The 20752-nt window shown below is 51.3% G+C and overlaps 3 protein-coding genes and 4 non-coding genes across 9 annotated transcripts; all 7 read right to left on the bottom strand.

The window, feature by feature from the left end:
- Window positions 1–825: 825 nt before the first annotated feature.
- Window positions 826–2982, bottom strand: CD68 (CD68 molecule). Of its 2 annotated transcripts, none has more exons than XM_030861575.3 (6): window positions 2819–2982; window positions 2279–2736; window positions 1976–2095; window positions 1770–1842; window positions 1483–1653; window positions 826–1168 (listed from the first exon to the last, which is right to left on the bottom strand). In XM_030861575.3, exons 1-6 carry the CDS (start codon window positions 2865–2867, stop codon window positions 1035–1037), a joined length of 1005 nt encoding a protein of 334 aa, XP_030717435.1. In that variant the 5' UTR covers window positions 2868–2982; the 3' UTR covers window positions 826–1034. The 2 variants fall into 2 exon arrangements, with proteins under 2 accessions (XP_030717435.1, XP_069900585.1); XM_070044484.1 differs by having other exon boundaries at window positions 2279–2731; window positions 2819–2971.
- A 970-nt stretch (window positions 2983–3952) lies between these two features.
- On the bottom strand, window positions 3953–10275 carry EIF4A1 (eukaryotic translation initiation factor 4A1). 2 transcript variants are annotated; one of them, XM_030861586.2, is made up of 11 exons: window positions 10169–10275; window positions 8754–8802; window positions 8177–8309; window positions 7578–7717; window positions 6429–6597; window positions 5985–6094; window positions 5483–5626; window positions 5263–5400; window positions 5050–5139; window positions 4706–4785; window positions 3953–4587 (listed from the first exon to the last, which is right to left on the bottom strand). In XM_030861586.2, exons 1-11 carry the CDS (start codon window positions 10189–10191, stop codon window positions 4443–4445), a joined length of 1221 nt encoding a protein of 406 aa, XP_030717446.1. In that variant the 5' UTR covers window positions 10192–10275; the 3' UTR covers window positions 3953–4442. The 2 variants fall into 2 exon arrangements, with proteins under 2 accessions (XP_030717446.1, XP_069900584.1); XM_070044483.1 differs by lacking the exon at window positions 10169–10275 and adding an exon at window positions 9492–10112.
- On the bottom strand, window positions 4863–5004 carry LOC115856218 (small nucleolar RNA SNORA67). Its single transcript, XR_004040741.1, has one exon. It is a non-coding gene; the product is annotated as a small nucleolar RNA SNORA67 (small nucleolar RNA).
- On the bottom strand, window positions 6185–6325 carry LOC115856233 (small nucleolar RNA SNORD10). Its single transcript, XR_004040755.1, has one exon. It is a non-coding gene; the product is annotated as a small nucleolar RNA SNORD10 (small nucleolar RNA).
- On the bottom strand, window positions 7137–7281 carry LOC115856225 (small nucleolar RNA SNORA48). Its single transcript, XR_004040748.1, has one exon. It is a non-coding gene; the product is annotated as a small nucleolar RNA SNORA48 (small nucleolar RNA).
- LOC115856224 (small nucleolar RNA SNORA48) lies at window positions 8008–8142 on the bottom strand. The gene has a single exon (XR_004040747.1). It is a non-coding gene; the product is annotated as a small nucleolar RNA SNORA48 (small nucleolar RNA).
- Window positions 10276–11101: 826 nt separating the features above from the next.
- On the bottom strand, window positions 11102–20319 carry SENP3 (SUMO specific peptidase 3). The gene is made up of 11 exons (XM_030861585.3): window positions 20098–20319; window positions 18531–19256; window positions 16062–16301; window positions 15853–15964; window positions 15331–15478; window positions 15154–15201; window positions 14663–14740; window positions 12521–12658; window positions 12251–12334; window positions 12084–12134; window positions 11102–11634 (listed from the first exon to the last, which is right to left on the bottom strand). The coding sequence occupies exons 2-11, from the start codon at window positions 19243–19245 to the stop codon at window positions 11524–11526; spliced, it is 1725 nt and encodes a 574-aa protein (XP_030717445.1). The 5' UTR covers window positions 19246–19256; window positions 20098–20319; the 3' UTR covers window positions 11102–11523.
- Window positions 20320–20752: the final 433 nt, after the last annotated feature.

Here is a 20752-nt window from a genome sequence, read left to right as displayed (position 1 = left end):
GTTTGGTCCCTGCCACGTGCTGCCCTCAGAGGGCTGGGCCTGCAGGTCCTGGCGGCTGCTTTCTGTAGCCGTACACGGCTGCTACAACCGGAAGGGTCCCATTCTGGACCCGGGGATGCTCATAGCTGATTGTAAAGGGTCTGGCACTTGTTGGTCGGGGAGGTCCTTTGAAGAATCTGGATTCAGGCTGCCTTGGGGGGTGCCATCCACCACCACTAGGTGCGCCACCACCAGGGACTTCAGGGTTGGCTCCGCGGTCGCCCAGGCTGGAGGCATGTTGTTCCCAGGAGCATAGAGGGTGATCGTATGTGGAGTTCACAGTACGCATTGCTCCTGTGGTTGATGAAAACCCTTTGCAGGTGAGATAGGAGCATCCCAGGTGCGGGGAGAGTTTAATCCAGGCTGTTCGCTAGGCCTGGGCACACTGGGTAGGGCAGAGCATTTGAAACAGAGCAGGGCAGGGCTGTGACCTTCCCATCCACACTCATTGCTCTTGCTGCCTACTTTGCCTGTAACTGTAATATGAAGGTTGGGAAGAAGGCTGCTGGGATGGGTGGCTCCACTGGATTGGAGGAGAGAGGGAACTGGAGCAGCCAGGGGCCCCAGAAGAAGAGGAGGAAGGGAGGTGAAGCCGATTCGACACGAGCTGTGTCAGGCTTCGAAGGATGAACCCGTGAGGGCATTGGGCCACACAGTGACATTTTCATCCCTCCTCATCAGCTGTTCCTGGCTCCCCAAGACTCAACCATGGAAGGTACAGAAAGGTGTGTGACAAGAAACTCATGGCTTTTAATCCTGGCAGGAAGGACAAGCAAAACCAAGGATAAAGACTTGATCAAGTTTTATTATTCTCCCACTGGAGATGGGGGAGGGGGAATCAGTCATATTTAATAAACAGCTCTCTCATTCCTCCCGATTGCATTATCTCGACTTTTGATCATCAAGACAGGGAAGGAAGATAACTTTGTCTCTGAGTCAGTTGCGTGGTGAGAAATGAGGGCACCTCCTGGTGCCCTGGCTGTTGGGACAAATGCTCAGAGGGGCTGGTAAGTGGGTGGGCGTCTCCGGACGATGCAGAAGGTAACAAGCACCAGGGTGAGGAGGCCGAGTAAGATCAGGCCAATGATGAGAGGCAGCAAGATGGATCGGTCACTGGGGCAAGAGAAACCTGGCGGAAAGATAGGGCAAGTAGGCATCACAACGGTGGTGGTTGGAATAAAGGTGGAAGGAGGGAGAAGGGAATGTGGGATGTTGGGAAGTAGGAGATTGGTGAGGGGCTGGCTCACCTAGAGGACTCAGCAAAAAAAAAAAAAGGGGGGAGCCTGGGTAGAGTCTTGTAGAGGAGGGGAGGACAGTTACCCTAGCTCTGACAAGCTTGAGAGGGGGAGGAAATTTGGGGGTGCAGGAAGGGAGATTATAGGCCTGGGGGGGAGGGCTTTCAGTGCAGTGGGAAAATTCTGGGAGGGAAGGAATAGGTCTTACTTGGTCCAAAGGCCCCTGTGGGGGGCAGCTGAGCAGCTTGTAGCTTCAGGGAGAGCAGGTCCAGGTGGAAAGCTGGTGAAAGAATGACGCTTGCGTTTCTGCAACTGAAGCTCTGGCCCAGAGGGGTTTGGAGATCTCGAAGGGATGAATTCTGAACAGAGAATATCCACTCTGAAAGAATAAGGAAGGGTCAGTTCCATAGCCACATCCCCACCATACCCCCAGCCTAGGTCCCTTCAGGAGCCCAGACATCTAGTGCAAGTGATGAGAAAGGGAAGGTTACTCACGTGATGCCTGGGGGAAGGACACGTTGTACTCCACAGTCACATGGTTCAGGTAGACGGTGCTCTGCAGTGGCTCCTGGGGAGGTGACCAGGAAGACTCAGGGCAGCAGGGGAGAGTGGCATCCAGGTACACAGAGTAAGGAGTGCGGCAAGAAGTTGGTAGGGGTAGGGCACTTGGAGGGTGAGAGTGAGGGATGAGGGTTAAGTACCTGCTTGAATCCAAAGCTGAGCTGTCCATAGGGGAATGAGAGGAGCAAGTGGGGATGATTACTCTCACAGCCCCCTTGGGCCTTGGTTTTGTTGGGGTTCAGAACAGAGATTCCCCAGGCCTGCGGAAGTTAAAAGACGAGAGAGGGTCACGAGACTACACAGCTGTGCCGTCCAAGGTTCCCTGTTCCCTTTGTCTCCACCCTGTATTCGTCTACTTCTTTACTCTTCCTCCTTCCCTTCTGAACCGTAGCAGAAGGCCTCATCCCCTTCCCCTTATGTCCTCTACTGTTGTTTAGCTTTACCTCTCCTCCATCCTGGGTTGGGTACAGAACTCGAATCTGAATCTGGGCTTGGAGCCGGACGCAGGGCTGGGAACCATTAGTCCAAATGTAGTCTCCTATCGCCTCCTTGGAGCCTGGGCTAGGACTTGGAGAGGGTGGAGGTGGTCCTGGGTGGGGGGATCTGGTGGAGGGTCCTGGGCTGGTGGCAGTGCTGTTGCTCGTTGGATGAACTGTGGCATTTCCGTGACTGGTGGTGGTAGCAGGATGGTGAGTGGCTGAAGACTCGTGGCTGGTGGTGCCCGTGGTGGTAGTTTTATGAGTGGTGGTAGCCGTGTAAGTGGTCGTTCTGTGGCTCTTGGTCATTCTGTGGCTGGTTGTTCCAGGGCTTGTTGTGCTTTCTGTAGCTGTAGGTGTCACCGTGAAGGATGGCAGCAGAGTGGCCGATTTTTTATGAGGACAGTCATTCCCTGTCCCCTGGGCTTTCAGAGGAAACACTGGTTAGCAACCCAAGGGCAGGCTCCTTCCCAGGGGCCCCCTCCCCTTCGTCCCCTTTCTCCCTACCTGCTAGTAGACCCAGCAAGGCCCCAGAGAAGAGCACAGCCAACCTCATGACAGAACAGCCTCCACCCAGAGTCCAGCTTGGTTCTGTGTCGGTACCAGCTGCCAGCCTGCTCAATCAACCCTATACCCTCTGCCTTCGTTCTTTTGGAAAAAGAGGAAATCAATCTTTGACTTCCTGTAACTGAGGTAACCCAACCCCCAGCCTGACTCAGACACCTCAGCCCCAGCCACCAATCTCTTAGTCATTAAAATTTTGTCATTGAGTTAGATGATTGGCCCTGGTGTCACCGAAGTAGGGGCCGTCAGCAACATGTGTCATGTGGATAGTGGGATGGAGTTTTGGGTAAGTGGATCCTTGGGGATTCATTTGTCTGCCTCAGCAAAACATGCCTAGTGGTTGTGACATGTGATTATGGAGCCAGCAGCCCCTCCCTGTCAGAGTTCAATAGGATGTAAAACTTGAACATTTATTTCTACTCCCTTTCCTCTCCGTCTGTTGCTTCCTCTTTTTTTTTTGCGGTACGTGGGCCTCTCACTGCCGTGGCCTCTCCCGTTGCGGAGCACAGGCTCTGGACGCGCAGGCTCAGCGGCACGTGGGATCCTCCTGGACCGGGGCACGAACCCGCGAACCCGCGTCCCCTGCATCGGCAACCACTGCGCCACCAGGGAAGCCCCTTTTTTTTTTTAATTTATTTTTGCTGTGTTGGGTCTTCGTTTCTGTGCGAGGGCTTTCTCTAGTTGTGGCAAGCGGGGGCCACTCTTCATTGAGGTGCATGGGCCTCTCATTGTGGAGCATGGGCTCCAGATGCGCACGCTCAGTAATTGTGGCTCACAGGCCTAGTTGCTCCGGGGCATGTGGGATCTTCCCAGACCAGGGCTCGAACCCGTATCCCCTGCATTGGCAGGCAGATTCTCTACAACTGCGCCACCAGGGAAGTCCTGTTGCTTCCTCTTTGCTGAGACACATGAGGTACTTACGATGGTCTTTGCCCAGCCCCTTCCAGAAAGGTCATATTATCCAGTTAACACGACCATTTTCCAGTCAACAACAAAAAAAGCTCAACAGAAGGCAGTAGAGCTGTACCCAGTAGCAGATGGGAGGGAAGGGGAGGTAAGAAATGACAAGCCAAGGCAGGCAGTTTCCAAGTCATTTTATTCAGAATTTTGTCTTTGTTTCCTGAATCAATAAATACTATACAAAACAATGTAAAAATGGCTACCATTTTCTCTCCCCTACTCCCCCCACCTGGGGACAACCCCCTGGGCCACCTAACTCGGGGGTTCTCCCTCCAGATTTGGTCCAGCAAATGAGGTGGACTGAATCATTTTCAGAGGAATTCAGGTGGGGTGGGGAGAGCCTCTGGGGTTTGGAGGTTGACTAGGTTAGGGAACTGGATTAGTGTTTTGGGGAGAAGAGACGGCGCCTACCCCAAAGAAAAGGGTGTCTAAAATGTTCACGGTTCCTTCTTTTGCCTCAAAAAGTGACATTTATTCAAAGAAAAAAAAAAAGAAAAAAATGACAAGATGTCCATCCCTTGACTCCCTTCCCTCCCCCCTCCTGCTGCTCCTCAGTGCCCCCCAAGGACTGAGCCCTGGCTGGGGCTAGGTAGCAGAACAGCCCATCTCAGATGAGGTCAGCAACATTGAGGGGCATCTCCTCAATGGAGGTGTTGTAGAAGGTCTCAATGTCTCGAAGAGTCCTCTTGTCTTCTTCTGTCACCATGTTAATAGCCACACCCTTACGGCCAAAACGGCCACCTCGACCGATTCTGGAAAACAAGGACACCTTAGAATAAGTGAGGATTAAAGAGTAAATAAGACGCTTCCCTGCAGGGAGGATTGGGCAGGAGGGGGCTGGGCTGGTTAACAGTCCAGATCTGCATTTACCTGTGGATGTAGTTTTCCCTGTTGGTGGGGAGGTCATAGTTGATGACTAAGGAAACCTGCTGCACATCGATGCCTCTGGCCTGTGTCCAGAAAAAAGGCAGCTTCAGTGTGTGAATGAGAGGACACCCTAAGTCTATCCAGAAAGAGACTTAAGCATACATGTAGGCAGCCAAAGGAAGGCAAGGAAACAAACATCCCCTCTCCCCAGAAACCAGAGGCGTGCCAGATTTTATTCCAAGTTGCTACTTTCCTGAAGAGGGGCACTAGCAGGCCCCTTGGAAGAGGGAATCACCTTGGATTCTCCCATCTTCCCTCCCCTCTTGTCCAAATGCCCTTCTACTTACCAGCAGGTCAGTGGTAATCAATACTCTGCTAGAGCCAGAGCGGAACTCCCTCATGATAACGTCTCGTTCTTTTTGGTCCATATCTCCGTGCTAGAACAGGAAATAGAACAGTGTAACGGTGTTACAAATAGGTGCATTGGTTCTGAGAGAACTGCCTGTGAGTAGGACCCTGACATGTGACTCTGCTGGTAAAACAAGGTGGAGAAACCTCACCATGGCAGAGACCGTGAAGTCTCGGGCATGCATTTTCTCAGTGAGCCAATCCACCTTCCTTCGGGTGTTGATGAAGATGACTGCCTGGGTGATGGTCAGGGTTTCATACAAGTCACACAGTGTGTCCAGTTTCCACTCCTGGTGGGGTGGGGGGAGGAGATCAGTCAGGGGCTATACCCAACAACTTACCACCAGGCCCGCCTCCTGCACTGGGCCCCACCTCTCGTTCCACATTGATGTAGAATTGGCGGATACCCTCCAGCGTCAACTCTTCTTTCTTGACAAGAATCCTAATTGGGTCCCTCATGAACTTCTTGGTCACCTCAAGCACATCGGAAGGCATTGTAGCTGACAGCAAAACCACCTAATGGAAAAAAAAAGCAGTCTCAGGGTAGGGGATACTCCAGAACTCCATGGTTCCCCTGGCACTTTTGGGTTTTTTACATGTCTGGATATCATCCAAATTTTTTTTTTTTTTTTAACTTTTTGGCCACAACACGTGGCATGTAGGATCTTAGTTCCTTGAGCAGGGATCGAATCCATACCCCTTGCATTGGAAGTGCCAGGTCTTAACCCCTGGACTGCCAGGGAAGTCCCTCCTTTGGCACTTGATAATGCTCCATCATCACCCCAAGCACACCACAACCTACACAAAGCAACACACCACAACCTACACAAAGCAACTGTCAGCCATGCGAGCAAGACTCCAATGTCCTCCTCACCTGGGTGTTGCTATTGAGCTTTTGGAATATGTCATAGATCTGGTCCTTGAACCCACGGCTTAACATTTCATCAGCTTCATCCAGTACAAACATCTTGATGTATTTGGGAGCTGCAGAAAGAAAAACACCAACAGGTAGTTACTAGAGAAGTGTGAACTACCCCTAACTTTCCCAATAAAAAAAACAGGGACAGGTGGTCTGCTCTCAGAAGACAAAGACTGATCCTCTGCCTGGGACCCCCTTGCCAGGCCAGACAATAGCCCTGGGAAGTAGAACACTACATGGGCTGAGATGACAGGGAAGCCAGGCTCAGATGACACGCATGGGGTTCATCACAGAGCAACTCTCAGAGGATATCATTGGGAATCAAATTGTGGCCACGTTAAGAAACTGGAAAGGCATGGATAGGAAGTGACCCAGAGAGCTAGAAAATTGTACACTCACACAAGTATCTCCGGTTAAGCATGTCGAACACACGACCTGGGGTACCCACGATGATATGGGGAGCTTCCATCTGCAGCTTCTGCACCTCAGCACGCACATTGGTACCCCCAATGCAGGCATGGCACGAGGCACCCATGTAATCTCCTAAGGCCATAACTACCTTCTGTATCTGAACCAGAAAAACATAAGTGCTTGTAGCCACAACTGCCAGGCACCATTTTAAGTGCTACGTATTTTATTCTTTCCAGCTCTGAGACAAACACTATTAAGCTCACTTCTTTTTTTTTTTTGCGGTACACGGGCCTCTCACTGTTGCGGCCTCTCCTGCCGTGGAGCACAGGCTCCGGACGCGCAGGCTCAGCGGCCATGGTTCACGGGGCCCAGCCACTCCGCAGCATGTGGGATCTTCCCAGACCAGGGCACGAACCCGTGTCCCCTGCATCGGCAGGCGGACTCTCAACCACTGCGCCACCAGGGAAGCCCAGCATGTTCACTCTTAAAGCATGTTCTAAACGTTAAGGGCCCTCGAGTGGAGCTCTACTGTAACTTCTTGCTCACACTGCCTTTGTTCAGAAGTTAGGCACAGAATGACCATGATACCTCCGTAGGACACTGTAAGAATACATTCCCCTAAACTCAGTAATCAACTTATGAGACAAGTGTTTCTGATTTTTTTCCCCTCCAAGACCCAGGAAATAGCCCAACATTTTATGTGCCCCAGCCATGAAACAGCTCTGGCCACCAACCCAGGCATCAAGCTACGATGAAGAAAGGACTAGACATCTGCTTTGCCCCTGACTGATTCAAGAGCACCACCACCAATCAGGTGTCTCTTTGCCCATTGCCAGGGGTTTTTCTTCATAGAACAGCCAAACTTGCCCAGCCAGCCAGGCTCCACCCAGCAGCCTTCCCCGTCTGACTCAGGAAATGGGTGGAGTAAGGGATGCTTACAGTGTTTGGTGAGGAAAAAGCTTACAACTAACCTACTAAGTCTTGAAACATAAAAGTCATCAACTGACTTTATAACATCTCTTTTCCCCATACTTCAGTTCTTCCAAAAGTGGTAGGAGTTGGAGCACAACTTCTGATTTCTGGTTCATGTTAACCACTTACTAAATAAGTCCTTCAGGGGAAGAAAGGTAAACTCACCTGCTGAGCCAACTCTCTAGTGGGTGCCAGGACCAAGGCCTGGGTGGCCTTTAGATCCAATTCAATCTGCTGCAAAATTGATATGGCAAAAGTGGCCGTTTTCCCAGTCCCAGATTGGGCTTGAGCGATCACATCATAACCTAAACACAAATTAGGAGAGAAATTTTATATGGTAGAAAGCATTCTTTAGACTTGTGAGACATTCAACAGCCCTGCTGAATGAGATCAGTAAGCAACCAATAGAGATTTGTGCCCAGCAATAAGTGCTTCAGAGTCTACATGACAACACAGTATCCAAACAAGAACAGATCTGGACAATCAGGCCAGGTTTCAGCCATTTAGTACTGCACAAAATTGGGCTAGAAATACAGCTGTAAAAAACCAGCATGATCTGCCTAAAACACTACCTTGTTGAAATTAAACCAGCAATCCATGTTTCCAGGGCATGAACCAGACATGGGCACAAACCAAAAGCCAAGCTGGGATAAACAAGGAGTTACTTTGTCCCTGGCTGATATAAGACAGGCACCACCAACCAGGCGCCACTCTACCCAGGCCAGGGACAGTCCAGAACTTGTTCTGGGGCAGAAGGGTCTTACCCTTGATACAAGGAAGAATGGCTCGCTGCTGGATGGCAGAGGGCTTCTCAAAACCATAGGCGTAGATGCCACGGAGGAGTGACTCCGAAAGGTTCATGTCATCAAAGCTGTCAACAATCTCATTCCAGTTACTCTGTAGAAAACAAATTCAAGTAGGAGAAATAGGGCTGTGCTCTTACATTGGAGTAAACAGGACCTGGTGCCTGCACCAGCTTCAGAGCCCACAACCTCTCTTCTCCCCATGGAAGCCAGATGGTTGATAGTTCTACACGACCTGGGAAACCCCCCTAAGGGGCCAGCCCACTTGTAAACAGTGAACCTAGATGTTGTAGAAAGGAGAACAGAATCTGAGTGACCTGTTTTAAACACACTTTAAAAACTGTAAACAAATTTCTGCAAGGGAGTTAAGGTGTCGTGTCTAACTACCTGGGAGTTTTATGTTACGTAGTACAGCTGAATCCTGGGTTTCAATCACTGGTGTATTCACTAAACCACCACTTCAAAAGCCAAAGAACAATGCTAGTGGCACCGCTTTTGCCAGAGTTAAAGGATAATGGTGGGAGGGGTCCAACCTCACCTCGATGACGCCTTCGGGTTCCATCCCATCGGGGCCGTTGTCTCTAGATCTGTCGGTTTAAAAATACAGTATGTAGAAATCCTGACAACCACCCTCTTCCTAGCAGCAAACCAACTTTGCATGATGCCATCAGCCTTCACTCCCTAGTCCAAGCCCCACGTGTTCCCAAGAAAACATAATAGTTATTTTACAACTGAGTCAGGCCCCATCTCGGGAGCGGCTCAAGTCAAGCCGACCCCGACATGATAGAGTAACCTTCCTAGAAGACCCAGAGGCTGGAAGGAACCAATCTGCGCTTAAGGGGCGCGGAGGTGGTGCCTGCCTCCGGGCCCACGTGTCCTGAGCCTGACGCTCCAAGCCCAAACGCGTGCACCTCCCACCGTGGCCCCTGCCCGCCGGAAGTCCCGCCCTCTCCTCCCCAGATGCCAGGGTAGGACATCCCCTTCCCCCCACGTCATGCAGCTCGCGCCCTCCCCCACTCCCTCGAGCCCATCTCCCCCCCTCGCAGTGCCCGGATGTAGGAGGCCGCGGGCGGTGGCGGCCTCGCGCACAATGAGCCCCAGTCGAGCTAGCAAAGGGGGAGATTGCACAACACTTAGAAGCGAAACGGACTGGGGGAGGGGAACACCTCGGGACGCCATGTGCTTGCTCCCTCGACCACTCGGCGGCGTCCCCCCCCACCCCGGAACAAACCACATCCCGCCCGCCCCGTCGCGAAATGGCGTCGCCCTCCCATACCTCAGGCCGCTCACCCCCGAAGGAAAATGGACCTGACCATCCGCAGTTTGCCAATTGCCCGGCTTGTGCGGCAAAATGGACCCGCCCGCCCGGCGCCGGGTGGGCTCCTGGTGCCTCACGCGGCCGCTCCTCGGGGTTAGGGTCGGTCCTGGCCGTCAAGAAAACCAGCACACAGAACGGCCGGCTTCTTCTACCCCGACCCACAGCTCCACGCGACTCAGCGACTGGATTTGAGGACGCAGGCACCCCCGCCTTCGGCGAGTGGTACCATCAGAATCCTCCAGAATCCCGATCGCGCGAGCCCTCCGGCAGTGAGGCAACCGGGCCGGCGGCTCCGGGCCACGCACGGTCGCCTCTACCTCTCTTTTCCACGCCAGGTTGCCACCTCGCCGCCCGACTCAACGCCGGGGCTTCGCGCACCTCGTCGGTCGAGCCCTCGTAGCTCACCTCGCGCGCTGAGCCCCGAAACCTGGGCCGTCCTCGGCCTCTACCTAGGCCCTGGCGGCAACGTCGGCCGTGGACCCGCCCCTCACCGCCCCCTCCCACGGGTGCTCCCGGCTTGCTCGCCCCGCAACCCTGGGGGGGCCTAGGGCGGTGGACCTCAGCTTCCCCCGGTGGGGTCCTCGGAAGGGACAGCAGGGTAAGTAGCCACAATCTCTTGCAAATGTCTTTCTTACCGGGAATCCTGACTCGCAGACATGATCCTTAGAAACTAGGGCGGAGTGCCCGCCTATCGACAACTTATAGGGAGCCCAACCCCGCCCCAGCCATCGCATTGGCTTGGTTTCCTCGGCTCCGCCTGCCGCCGCTCAGCAACCCGGCGTGACGTTCATTCGTCGGCGCTCTGGCACGCAGCCACCATTGGATAGCTTGAGTGCCTATCAAGGTGAAGGCCCGCCCCGCGGCCTCATTGGCTAAAGGGCCCGCCTTTCTTGCCGGTACGGAAGTGACATACAGGACTCAGGCCTCGAGGCCTGGCAGCCATCTTGGTGCCCTGCACCCCTACACGTGCGGAGGCGAGAGTGCCCTGGTCATGTGGCCTAGCAGACCCTATCACGCAAGGGGGGCGAGGTTTCAGCCTCCAGGGACTTCCGGGCTCCCGGGACCAGCACTTCCTTCTACCTCTGCTCCAGGTCTCCACTGGACCCACATTTAATTTTGTTCTCTCCTGCAGCAAAGATAAATCGGACACCAACTCCGAATGTACAGGGATAATGGAATCAAGGGCCACCATACCCCCGGGCTGGAGGGAGAAAGGATGAAGGAACTGACGTAACGGGCTTAAGAGCATTTGGGGTTGCTGTCATGAATCTTGGTGGGCTCCCTTAAGTATGCTGTTTTCCCAACTTCAGCACCTCTCAAGCTCCCGTATTTTTGAGGCTTACCTACTCTCCCTCCTTCCAGCCCTGGCTCCCCCTGCTGGGGGATTCTTTTGGTTGAAGACATGGTCTTGGCACTGTCTGAGCCAGGGATGGAAAGCTGGCCCCCCGGGGAAGTCTCAAGACCCATGAAAGGGTAGCTAACAGCATTGACTGGAGGAAAGCCGGAGAGCATATCCACTAGTTTGAGGCCCCTTAAGGAAGACCACCACTATGTATCTCCAAAGGATCCTTTATTGACCAGAGAAGGACCATGGTATTTATATATATATATATATAAAAAAATGTTTGAAGATCTGGCAGGCAGTAATCCCATTGCCCGCCCACCACCCCAGCACAGATTTTGCTGCCCCCCAGCCCTGCACATGGAAGGGAGATGACTGCCCCACCCAGGCCACAAGGCCATACTCCCCTGTAGACAGAAGGAAAAAGGGGATTTTCCATGGCCAACCCCTGAACATCAGAAATCAACAAATATTCTCTCAAAGAAAAAAAAAATACAGAAATCAATTAAAACATTTAAATATGAAAATCCAAAGGGAATTGGGTGGGAAGAGGCTAGAGACAAAGGGAACTGGAGTTTCTTGGGAAGGAAGGGTCTCCCATGTCCCCCTGCCCATTAATGAATGGGCTTGAGGCCTGGAATACGAGGCTCACACAGTGAGTTTGCAGTGACACAGCTCCTTGTAGATCTGCCGACGAAGTTTGGGCATGTCCTGCTGAGTGAAGCTGAATGGCTGAGACAGGGCCAGGTGCTTGCAATACTGGGTGTTAACAAAGCAGGCCATGAGAACCATCTACTGAGCACCCCCCCAAGTCAGGACCTGTGCTACATATTTTGTATGATACACATCTCACTGGATCTTTCCGAGAACATTCCCATTTCACAAAGGAAGCCAAGGTCCCATAGACTGGGGCTCAAAAGAAGTCTGACTCTAAAGCCAGTGTTCCTATTTGATACATAAAACACCTAGTGTTAACAGAGAAAATACTTTGCGTTAGGGGATCAGGAGGCAGCTATATCAGGCCCAGAGACCAAGGACCACACACCCAGTCCCAATGCAGTATGGCGAAACCAAGAGAGGACAATGAAATCAGGGTTTCTGCATTCTAACACAGAAGCTTACTCCCGCTCCCTAAGTGGCTGTGAGCCAAATGAGAGACAGCTTCCCGCCTCCCTCCCAGCTCTTTAACCCAACTGGTATCTGCTTACCTGCAACACAAAGGCACCGCAGTCACTGTCATTATTCTGCCTGGCCACATTCTAGAGAATAAAAAGAAGGTAAGCCCTTCTAGAGGAGACCCTACATGTATGGCTTCAACTTCTGCCTCCTACCATGCCCCCAAAACCGCCCCCATAACCCTCCTCTAGAAACTGACCATCTTGAAGTAACCTTTCCAGCCCTGGTGGAAATCCAGCCGGTCTTTCTTCACTGCCTCTGCCTGTAGATACTTGGCAATATGCTATGTAGATGGAGAAAAGGAGGAAGTGATGCCCCTACATTTCCCAACTGAACCCAAGTTGTGGTGGTCACAGGCAGCAAGCCCAGGTTGCTCCTCAGAGCCTCCAAACCCACCCTTCTGCCTGAAATGCCTTGCCACTGGATCTCCTCCCCACATTCTGCCCATCTTTCCCGTTCCCTCTCAAACCTTAGGGCAGCGGCGGTTCAGGGTGCGCTGCGAATCAAAATAGGTGATGGTGCGCCGCCTCACGTCAACAGAGATGAGGGACCAATGCACCTCCAGGTGGATGGGGATTAGCAGTAGCTCTTTATTGAAGATGTCCACCTAAGGAAGCAGTGCTGGAGGTCAGGAAAGACAGCACAGGAATCCTGCCTATTGCCAGGAGGGTTCTGAAGGAGAAGCAGGCAAGGAGCCAAGTGGGAGAACTCAATACCCAGCCCCTAGACTGCGAGGCAAGGCTCAGCATCTGGATGTCTGGATTCTTGGGCTTAAGGAGGAAAGCAGGACGGAGGAGGTGGCGCACAACAAACAGAGCCCAGGACAGGGCCAGGTACTTTACACACATTAAAGGCACAAGTGTTTAGTAGCTAAGAACCCAGGCTCAGGATCCTGGAGCCAGACTCTCAGGGTTCAAACCCAGCTCTTCCATTTATTAGCGTATGACCACAGGCAAGCTACTTAATAACTCTCTGTACCTCAGTTCCCTTTTCTGTAAGAGGGTGAAAATAACAGTACCTACCCTCACCTGTTTGTTATACAGATTAATTAATATCCATGATACACTAAGAACAACGCATGGCACCTAATAGATGCTCAATCAGTTAACACTCACAACAATCCTCTGAGAAAGATCGCATCAGGAAACTGTGGCTTGGAAAAGTAAAGTCACTTGCTCAAGGTCACAGAAGTAAGAAATGGCAGAGGTGGGATTTAAACACCGGCATATAGAAAGCCAAGTTCTTTCCACTGCATGTCACCCTGCCTCTACCAGAAGAAGGCCTGCCAGGTCCCTGCGGGTGTAAGCTCTTGAACCTGGAGACAGGAATTAAGAAATGCTGGAGTCAACGGCCCTAACTCACTATAGATATTTCCTGGCCTTTGAATCAGACGGCAGGTAAACTAACTGGACAGGGGAAAAGAACTCCCCCCCCACCGCCAAGTTGGCTCCCCTTCCCCTTCATTATTTTACCCAGGAACTTAGGCCAAAAACCTAAGCATCATCCCTTGAATCTTATCTTTTATTCATTTCTCATGTCCAATCCATCAGAAAGTCCTATTGGTTCTACTGGCAAAATTTATCCTAGATAAAACTACTTCTATTTCTACCTTTACCACTCTGGTCCAAGTTTCTCATCTGGACTTCTCAGCTACTCCATTTAGCCTGCCTGCTTCCACTCTTGCCTCTTTCAATCTATCATTGAAACAGGAGTTTAAAACATGAGGCACTTCCCACCCTGCTTAAAACTCTTCAATGGCTTCTCAGAACACAAAGAATAAGATCTACCCTCACTTCGGGACTTCCCTGGTGGCGCAGTGGTTAAGAATCCACCTGCCAATGCAGGAAACGCAGGTTTGATCCCTGGTCCAGGAAGATCCCACATGCCGCGGAGCAACTAAGCCTGTGCGCCACAACTACTGAAGCCCGCGCACCTAGAGCCCGTGCTCTGCAACGAGAGAAGCCACTACAATGAGAAGCCCGCGCAGTGCAATGAAGAGCAGCCCCCACTCGCCACAACTAGAGAAAGCCCGTGCACAGCAACAAAGACCCAATGCAGCCCAAAATAAATAAATTTATTTATTAAAAAAAAAAAATCTACCCTCCATGCCTCACGTTATCTACTCTCTGACCAAATTTTCTATCGTTTTCCCTTTGCTCACTCTGCTCCAACCACACAGGCCCTCTGACCCTCAAACGTTTTCTCACTTTGTGTCCCATGTACTTGCTGTCCCCTTTGCTTAGAACACCCTTGCCCCAGATCTGCACAGGGTTAGCTCCTTGTCATTCAAGTCTCAGCTAACAGAGGCCTTCCCAGACCACCCAATCTAAAGTACCCACCCCCATGTTACCACATTACTGTTTTAATTTGCTCACAGCACTTACCACTAGCTGAAATTTAACTTGCATATTTACTCTCACCCCATAAAGGCAAGAAGTTTTATTTATTTAATACTGTATCCTTAGTGCCCAGAACAGCACCTGGCACACAGAAGACATTTAATAAATACTTGAAAGTTTGAATGAACAGGATTGAGGAAAGGGCTCACAGGAAACAGAACTCTTCTTTAGAGGCAAGGTGTTACACAAGTAGATGTGAATTCATAACTCACGTTTTTGGTCCACCTTTTCACCCCATCATAACCCTTGGTACGGAGTTTATCATAGAAGAAACTGTTGAAGAAATGCACCTGTGCCAATGATACAAAAGAACTGGATGGAATTAAAAGACCTCAGGCCCTCCTGCTAAGTGTCCTCTCCCCAGCCCACTCCATTTCATTATGGCTCTGAGGACTGGTTTCAACAAACTCTAGTCCAACTCACCGAGGGTAAAAACAAACTATTTTTAACCTCATCTTATAGCTTCCCACCCCAATCTGTGGGGTTAGCCATAGGGGAAAAACACTACAGACTGGAGGAAAGGACTAAAATTGTTAAGTTCAGGACCAAGATTACAGATTTGAATTGAACAAATTACCTTCTACTGCCTCTCCCCAGAGAGAAAGACCCTCTTTATGTAAAATGGAAGAGATGAAAGGGACTGAAAAAGCTGCTTAAAACTGCGGGAGTTCTTCCAGGGACTGAAATATCTGGTTAGGCCTACCTTTTCAGGGACCGTGTCCATGACGAGGTCTCCATACATGTTCATCACCTGGGGAGAAGATGGGAGGCCACTTGCCATGGAGGGTGTGGCATGGGTACAGGGCTCCCCCATGCAGAGGGCCCCAGACACCCTGCTCCCTGAATCCCCTCTTGGGCCTGTTTTTGCACGCCTCCTTACCTGGTCATTGAGCCAGTTCTGTCCATATAAGGTCCCCAGGTCGTCCATGGTCAGCACATGCCGCTTATAGGCAACTCGGAAGCCCCTCACCATGGCATTGCCTGGCATCCGCTGGTATGACTGGATCAGCTGCAGCACCAGGCCCTTCCTGGGTAGGCCAAGGGTGGAGTCACACAAGAGACGAGGGGGCTAGGGCACACAGAAGTACCTTCTACTGCCTAGAATAAGAATCTAAAACTAACCTTTTTTTTTTTTTTTTTTCTTTTTTTCAGTCATGGGTCCTTTTGAGGACTTGCTAAAGGCTTACTCCCCAGTAAGAGGCACATGAATACTTAGGTACACGTGGTATTTCAGGGTCCCACGTAAAGCCCCTCCCGGTTGGCTCACAGGGGCTTGGCACCTTGCCTGCAGATTCCTCCCCTCAGTTCTAGCTCCCTCCTCCTCCCCGAAAAGGCAGCAGCTTTCTCACCCCATCTCCCCGGTCCCAGCCCTCTTCCAAAGAGCATCTCTTTCATGTCTCACCTGGAAGGTGTAGAGAACTCCTGCTGGAAAATGTCCTCCAGTTTCTCTACTACCTCATCAGTGCTGAGGGGGATGAGGCTGCCATAAGTTTGAAGGAATTCATCCAAGATGCCTGAGTGGAGGAGGGAGAGATGAGTGAGGTAAGGCCTCCACACTCTGATCTAGGAGTCAGCTGTGGGAAAGAGACTAGATCCTCTAGGGTTCCTTACTCTGCACACAGGTGACATGCTCCTCCCGCAGGGGGCTGTGCTGGCCAGCTTTCTCCCCAGGCCGCTCAGCCTCTTCTGCAGTGCCCAAATCTGAGCCCTGAAAAAGCTCCTGGGCCACATGGTCCCCGATGCTGCACACATTGCTGATGAGGATGCTGGCATCAGGGGGTGCCAGACTTCGCTCCCCTTCTGGCCCAGGTGGTCCCCCAAAGCCGTTGGGCAGAGTACAAGAGAGGAGGCCTGCAGGGCAGGGGAAACAGAATGGAGGCAAGAAACTGGCTCAGATCAAAGGCCAATGGGAAGATTAAATGATGCACACAAATTATAAGACCACAAAAAGGATGAATTGGAACAAAATCTACCAATAGAAACTCTAAAGGATGAAAACCCTAAAGCACGAGATAATTATGTCCAAGAAGTTATAAAAGACAGAGAGGAAAAGTTACTACAGGCATACCTCAGAGATATTGCGGATTCACTTCCAGACCACTACAATAAAGCGAATAATGTAATAAAGCGAGTCACACAAACTTTTTGGTTTCCCGGTGCATGTAAAACTTATGCTTACTATAATCTATTAAGTGTGCAACAGCAGTATGTCTAAAAAAAAAAAGTACGTACCTTAATTTAAAAATACTTTGTTACACATGAAAAGATGCTCAACATCACTATCAGAGAAATGAAAATCAAAACGACAATGAGGTATCACCTCACACCAGTCAGAATGTCCACCATCAAAAAGTCTACAAACAATAAATGCTAGAGATGGAGAAAAGGGAACCCTCCTACACTGCTGGTGGGAATGTAAATTGGTACAACCACTATGAAGAACAGTATGGAGGTTCCTTAACTAAAAACAGAACTACCATATGACCCAGCAATCCCACACCTGGGCATATAACCAGAGAAAACCATAATCCAAAAAGATACATGCACCCCAATGTTCCTGGCACCACTATTTACAATAGCCAAGACATGGAAGCGACCTAAACGTCCATCAACAGAGGAATGGGTAAAGAAAATGTGGTATATATACACAATGGAATATTACTCAGCCTTAAAAAAGAATGAAATAATGCCATTTGCAGCAACATGGATGGACCTAAAGATTATCATACGAAGTAAAGTAGGTCAGACAGAGAAAGACAAGTATCTATATCACTCATATGTGGAACCTAATTAAAAAAAAGATAAAATGAACTTACTTACAAAACAGAAACAGACTTACAGATATCAAAAACAAACTTTATGGTTACCAAAGGGGAAACGGTGTGGGGGGAGGGATAAATCAGGAGCTTGGGATGAACATACACACACTATTATACATAATATAGATAACCAACATGGATATACTATACAGCACAGGGAACTCTACTCAATATTCTGGGATAACCTATATGAGAAAAGAATCTAAAAAAAGAATGAATATATGTATATGTATAACTGAATCACTTTGCTGTACCCCTGAAACTAATACAACATTGTAAATCAATTATATGCCAATAAAATAAAAATATTAAAAAAAAACACTGCTAAAAAATACTAATTATCATCTGAGCCTTCAGTGAGTTGTAATCTTTTCATGGGTGGAGGCTTTGAAATATTGCGAGAATTATCAAAACGTGATACAAGCATGAATTGAGCAAATACTGTTGGAAAAATGGCGCTGACAAACTTGCTCTATTCGATGTTGCCGCAAACCTTCAATTTGTAAAAATGCAATGTCTTTGCATTGCAATAAAGCGAAGCGCAATAAAATGAGGTATGCCTGTACTCATAAACAGGAGGAAAGCAAGAAACACTAGGAATTCAGAGAGATGTAAATTTCAGAAATATTTCTCACCACTATTATGCTTAGCACCTAGCATAGTACCTGGCATACAACAAAGGCTCGATAAATACTCAAATAATTAATAAAGAAATAGAAAGCCTGCCGCAACTCAGACCCGGCACAACCAAAATAAATAAACAAACATTTTAAAAAAATAGATAAATAAATAAATAAAAAGAAAGCCTGAAGTTGTTTAGTGGGGTTCTCCGAAAGAGAAATACTCTGAGTGAGAATGTCACACACAACTGTCCAGGTGATGTACTCCACTACTCAGAGAGATCCCATCCCACCACTATAAGAACGGCACTCTCTAGAAATGTACACGCAGGGGCACTTATCCTGAGAGGCCACATGAAGTGGGACTTCAAGCAGACATGACTGACTTCACTAAACCACGACTCCCTTTCTCATCTATGCACAGGACACCTACTATGGATCCTGTATCCCGGCCTTGACTCTCTTCCCAGACTTAGTTCCTACTCAAAACGGGGCTGAAGACATTTCACTGCTGTTCTGGACCCTCCCTCTCTCTGCCCTCCTACTTTCCTTAGACCCCAGTTCTCACCACAGCAAGAGGCTCCTGGTCTCCCAGGATCTTAGCTCTCCCCATGCCCTCCTCTGCCCCATTCCCACCTTACCCGAGTCAGGATCCAGAGGAGACTTTGGAGTCCACCTTAATCCATCTTCCTCCATGGGGGGCCCAGAGGGCACTGGTGGAGACCCTCTCACCCCATCCTCAGCCATGAGAGCACCTAGCAGACCCAGCCGGGGGGGAGGTGGTCCCCGGGGGGAGTCAAAACGACAGCAGGGGGATGGCACCTGTGGTGTCACACCCCCTTCCTGGGGTGAAAGATGGTTCTTGGGGTGTGCAAGGCTCCGCCGCCGGCCCCGGTGGCGCCCCCAAAGCTTCCAGTGGAATGTCAGCGAGGTGCTTTTTGAGTAGAGCAGCATCCGGAAGGCTCTCATAGCTCTGCGACGGCGCTGTGAACACGTTTTCCGATGAGCAGGGCGGGGAGGGCGAGGCCGCTGGGAGGCTCCCAGCTGACCCCATCTGGGGGGCAGCCTCCAAGCTGCCACTTCCTCTTCCTCATCTTCATCCTCGTCGTCCTCTTCTTCTTCCTCCTCTTCACTAGCTGAGGCATCAAAAGAGGGCCGAGGGACAGGAAGGCGTCTGGTTGGCACTGTGGTCCCTGACCCAGGATCTGGCCCAAACCCTCCACCTGATTTGAGTCGGGGTTTGGGGGGTGGGGGCCAACGAAGACGCTCCCGCCTGGGACTTGAATAAGCTGGGGCTATGCCGGGTCCAGGAGGCTCAGGCCCCCAAGACCCGGTCCCTTGTATAGTCTCTTTCATCTTCCAGTAACCTGTAAAACAAAGGTTAGAGCGTCAGAATCCAAACATCCTACACCCCGGATTCTGCCTCTCTTCCTCAGCACACCTCTTCTGCAATCAAATGCAAATAAACTAAGGAAAAGAGAAAAAAACTTCAAAACTCCTAACTTCATATCTTCCTAGTTAATATGGTCCACAAGGTGCCCTTCAGAGTCTGTGCCATCATCTCTCTCCTGCCCAGATAGAGGCAAGGAAGAATGGCTAAGCGGCAGGCCTCGAGGCTCTTATTTCTCAGATCCCCAGATCAAACCTAGTATTTTCAGGTTCCACTTCTCTATTTTAGTACCACCAGGAATGTCCTAGTTGAGAGCCTAATAACGGAGAAGGCTCAGTACGGGAATCCTGACATGGTACAGAGACACCTGAGGAGAACACAATTTCCGCAGGAAAACCGTGATCTAGAGTGGGAAGAGAGGTCTCCATCACCGTGGAATGAGTGGGGTGTGTGGGCATGCTCAGGTAGTCTCAGGAAGGAACCATACCAGGTCCATGGTTCAGGTGGTAAAATCTAATAGAAAGGGAATGATTTTAGAGGAAACTGAAACAGAACCGAAGCGACGCTTAGGCAGCGAATCGAGGCGCGCTGGGACTGAACTGAGCCGAGCTAGGTTGGCCCAGCCCCCTCTCCTGCTCCGTCCCGGGGACCAGAATGCGTCCCAGCACCGGTAGGATCCTACGGGCTCGGGCGGCTCGGCGCGCAAGGGCCTTAAAAAGCCCCTTCGAGGGCCTCCTGGGCCCCGGTTAGGTAGGAATGGGGTCCAGGAATGGGAGAGGCCGTGGCAGAGCTGGGGGGAGGGGAGGGGGCGTCCTCACCGGGAGCGGGGAAGCCGGGCGGACAGGCCCGAGGGCGGGCGTCTCCGGCCTCAGGCTTCCCGGCTCATCTCTCCGGCGACGGCGGCTGCCCCGCCACTCCTGCTGTCTTCAGGCGTAGCCGTCTCAATTCAGGATTCCAACGCTTCTGGGCCGCGCGCCGCCCCGCCGAGCCGCCCCGCCGCGGCCGCCTCTCGCTCTGCTTCAGCTTCCACCTCCACCACCTCCCCCACCTCCCCCTCCTCCTCCTCCTCCTCCTCCTTCCCCTCCCGCGAGCCCCAGGCCCACCGGCGGTGGTGGCGCACAATTAGTACGTCACAGCCGGCGAACAGCGCCGCCGCGGCCACCACGCGCCTAGTCCCGCCTGCGCGAGAGCTCAGACGCCACGGGACCGTCCCGCCCATGACCCCCACGCCTGCGCACACCCGCTTAACCCGAGCCGTGCGGGGCGGTGCCTCCACTCGCTCTTTTGCGCCTGCGTGTCCCGTGCCGCTCTCCCGCCCTTCGACCCCGCGCTGCGTAGCCCTGCGTTCCACGCGCCGCCGGGCTTGAGCTGAGGACCCTGACGCCTCGGTTCAGTGAGACGTCTCGGTCCAGTGAGGCGCTTCGGGGGAGGGCCGGGAGGGCCGGGAGATCCTGGTACGGGGACGGAGCTGAG

Source organism: Globicephala melas, chromosome 20 (genome assembly GCF_963455315.2).
Source record: "Globicephala melas chromosome 20, mGloMel1.2, whole genome shotgun sequence".
Taxonomy (NCBI): Eukaryota; Metazoa; Chordata; class Mammalia; order Artiodactyla; family Delphinidae; genus Globicephala; species Globicephala melas.
Note: the sequence above shows the minus strand (reverse complement) of the source record. Positions and strands in the feature narration are given on the sequence as shown.

Bases quoted from the DNA above. Each gene is read 5' to 3' on its own strand.
- EIF4A1 (XM_030861586.2), bottom strand. From the start codon at position 10,191: ATGTCTGCGAGTCAGGATTCCCG. The intron at 6,095-6,428 runs GTGAGTGTACAA...TTCTTTCTGCAG, and splicing joins GCTTAACCGGAGATACTTGT to CTCCCAAATACATCAAGATG. The intron at 4,588-4,705 runs GTAAATGCAGAT...CTTGTTTTCCAG, and splicing joins AGGGAAAACTACATCCACAG to AATCGGTCGAGGTGGCCGTT.
- CD68 (XM_030861575.3), bottom strand. From the start codon at position 2,867: ATGAGGTTGGCTGTGCTCTTCTCTGGGGCCTTGCTGGGTCTACTAGCA. The intron at 2,737-2,818 runs GTAGGGAGAAAG...TTCCTCTGAAAG, and splicing joins CTTGCTGGGTCTACTAGCAG to CCCAGGGGACAGGGAATGAC. The intron at 1,843-1,975 runs GTACTTAACCCT...TCACCTCCCCAG, and splicing joins TCAGCTTTGGATTCAAGCAG to GAGCCACTGCAGAGCACCGT.
- SENP3 (XM_030861585.3), bottom strand. From the start codon at position 19,245: ATGAAAGAGACTATACAAGGGACCGGGTCTTGGGGGCCTGAGCCTCCT. The intron at 15,479-15,852 runs GTGAGACATGAA...TGGCCTACCCAG, and splicing joins GAGTTCTCTACACCTTCCAG to GAAGGGCCTGGTGCTGCAGC. The intron at 12,659-14,662 runs GTGAGTTATGAA...CTGCTTCCTTAG, and splicing joins TGAAAAGGTGGACCAAAAAC to GTGGACATCTTCAATAAAGA.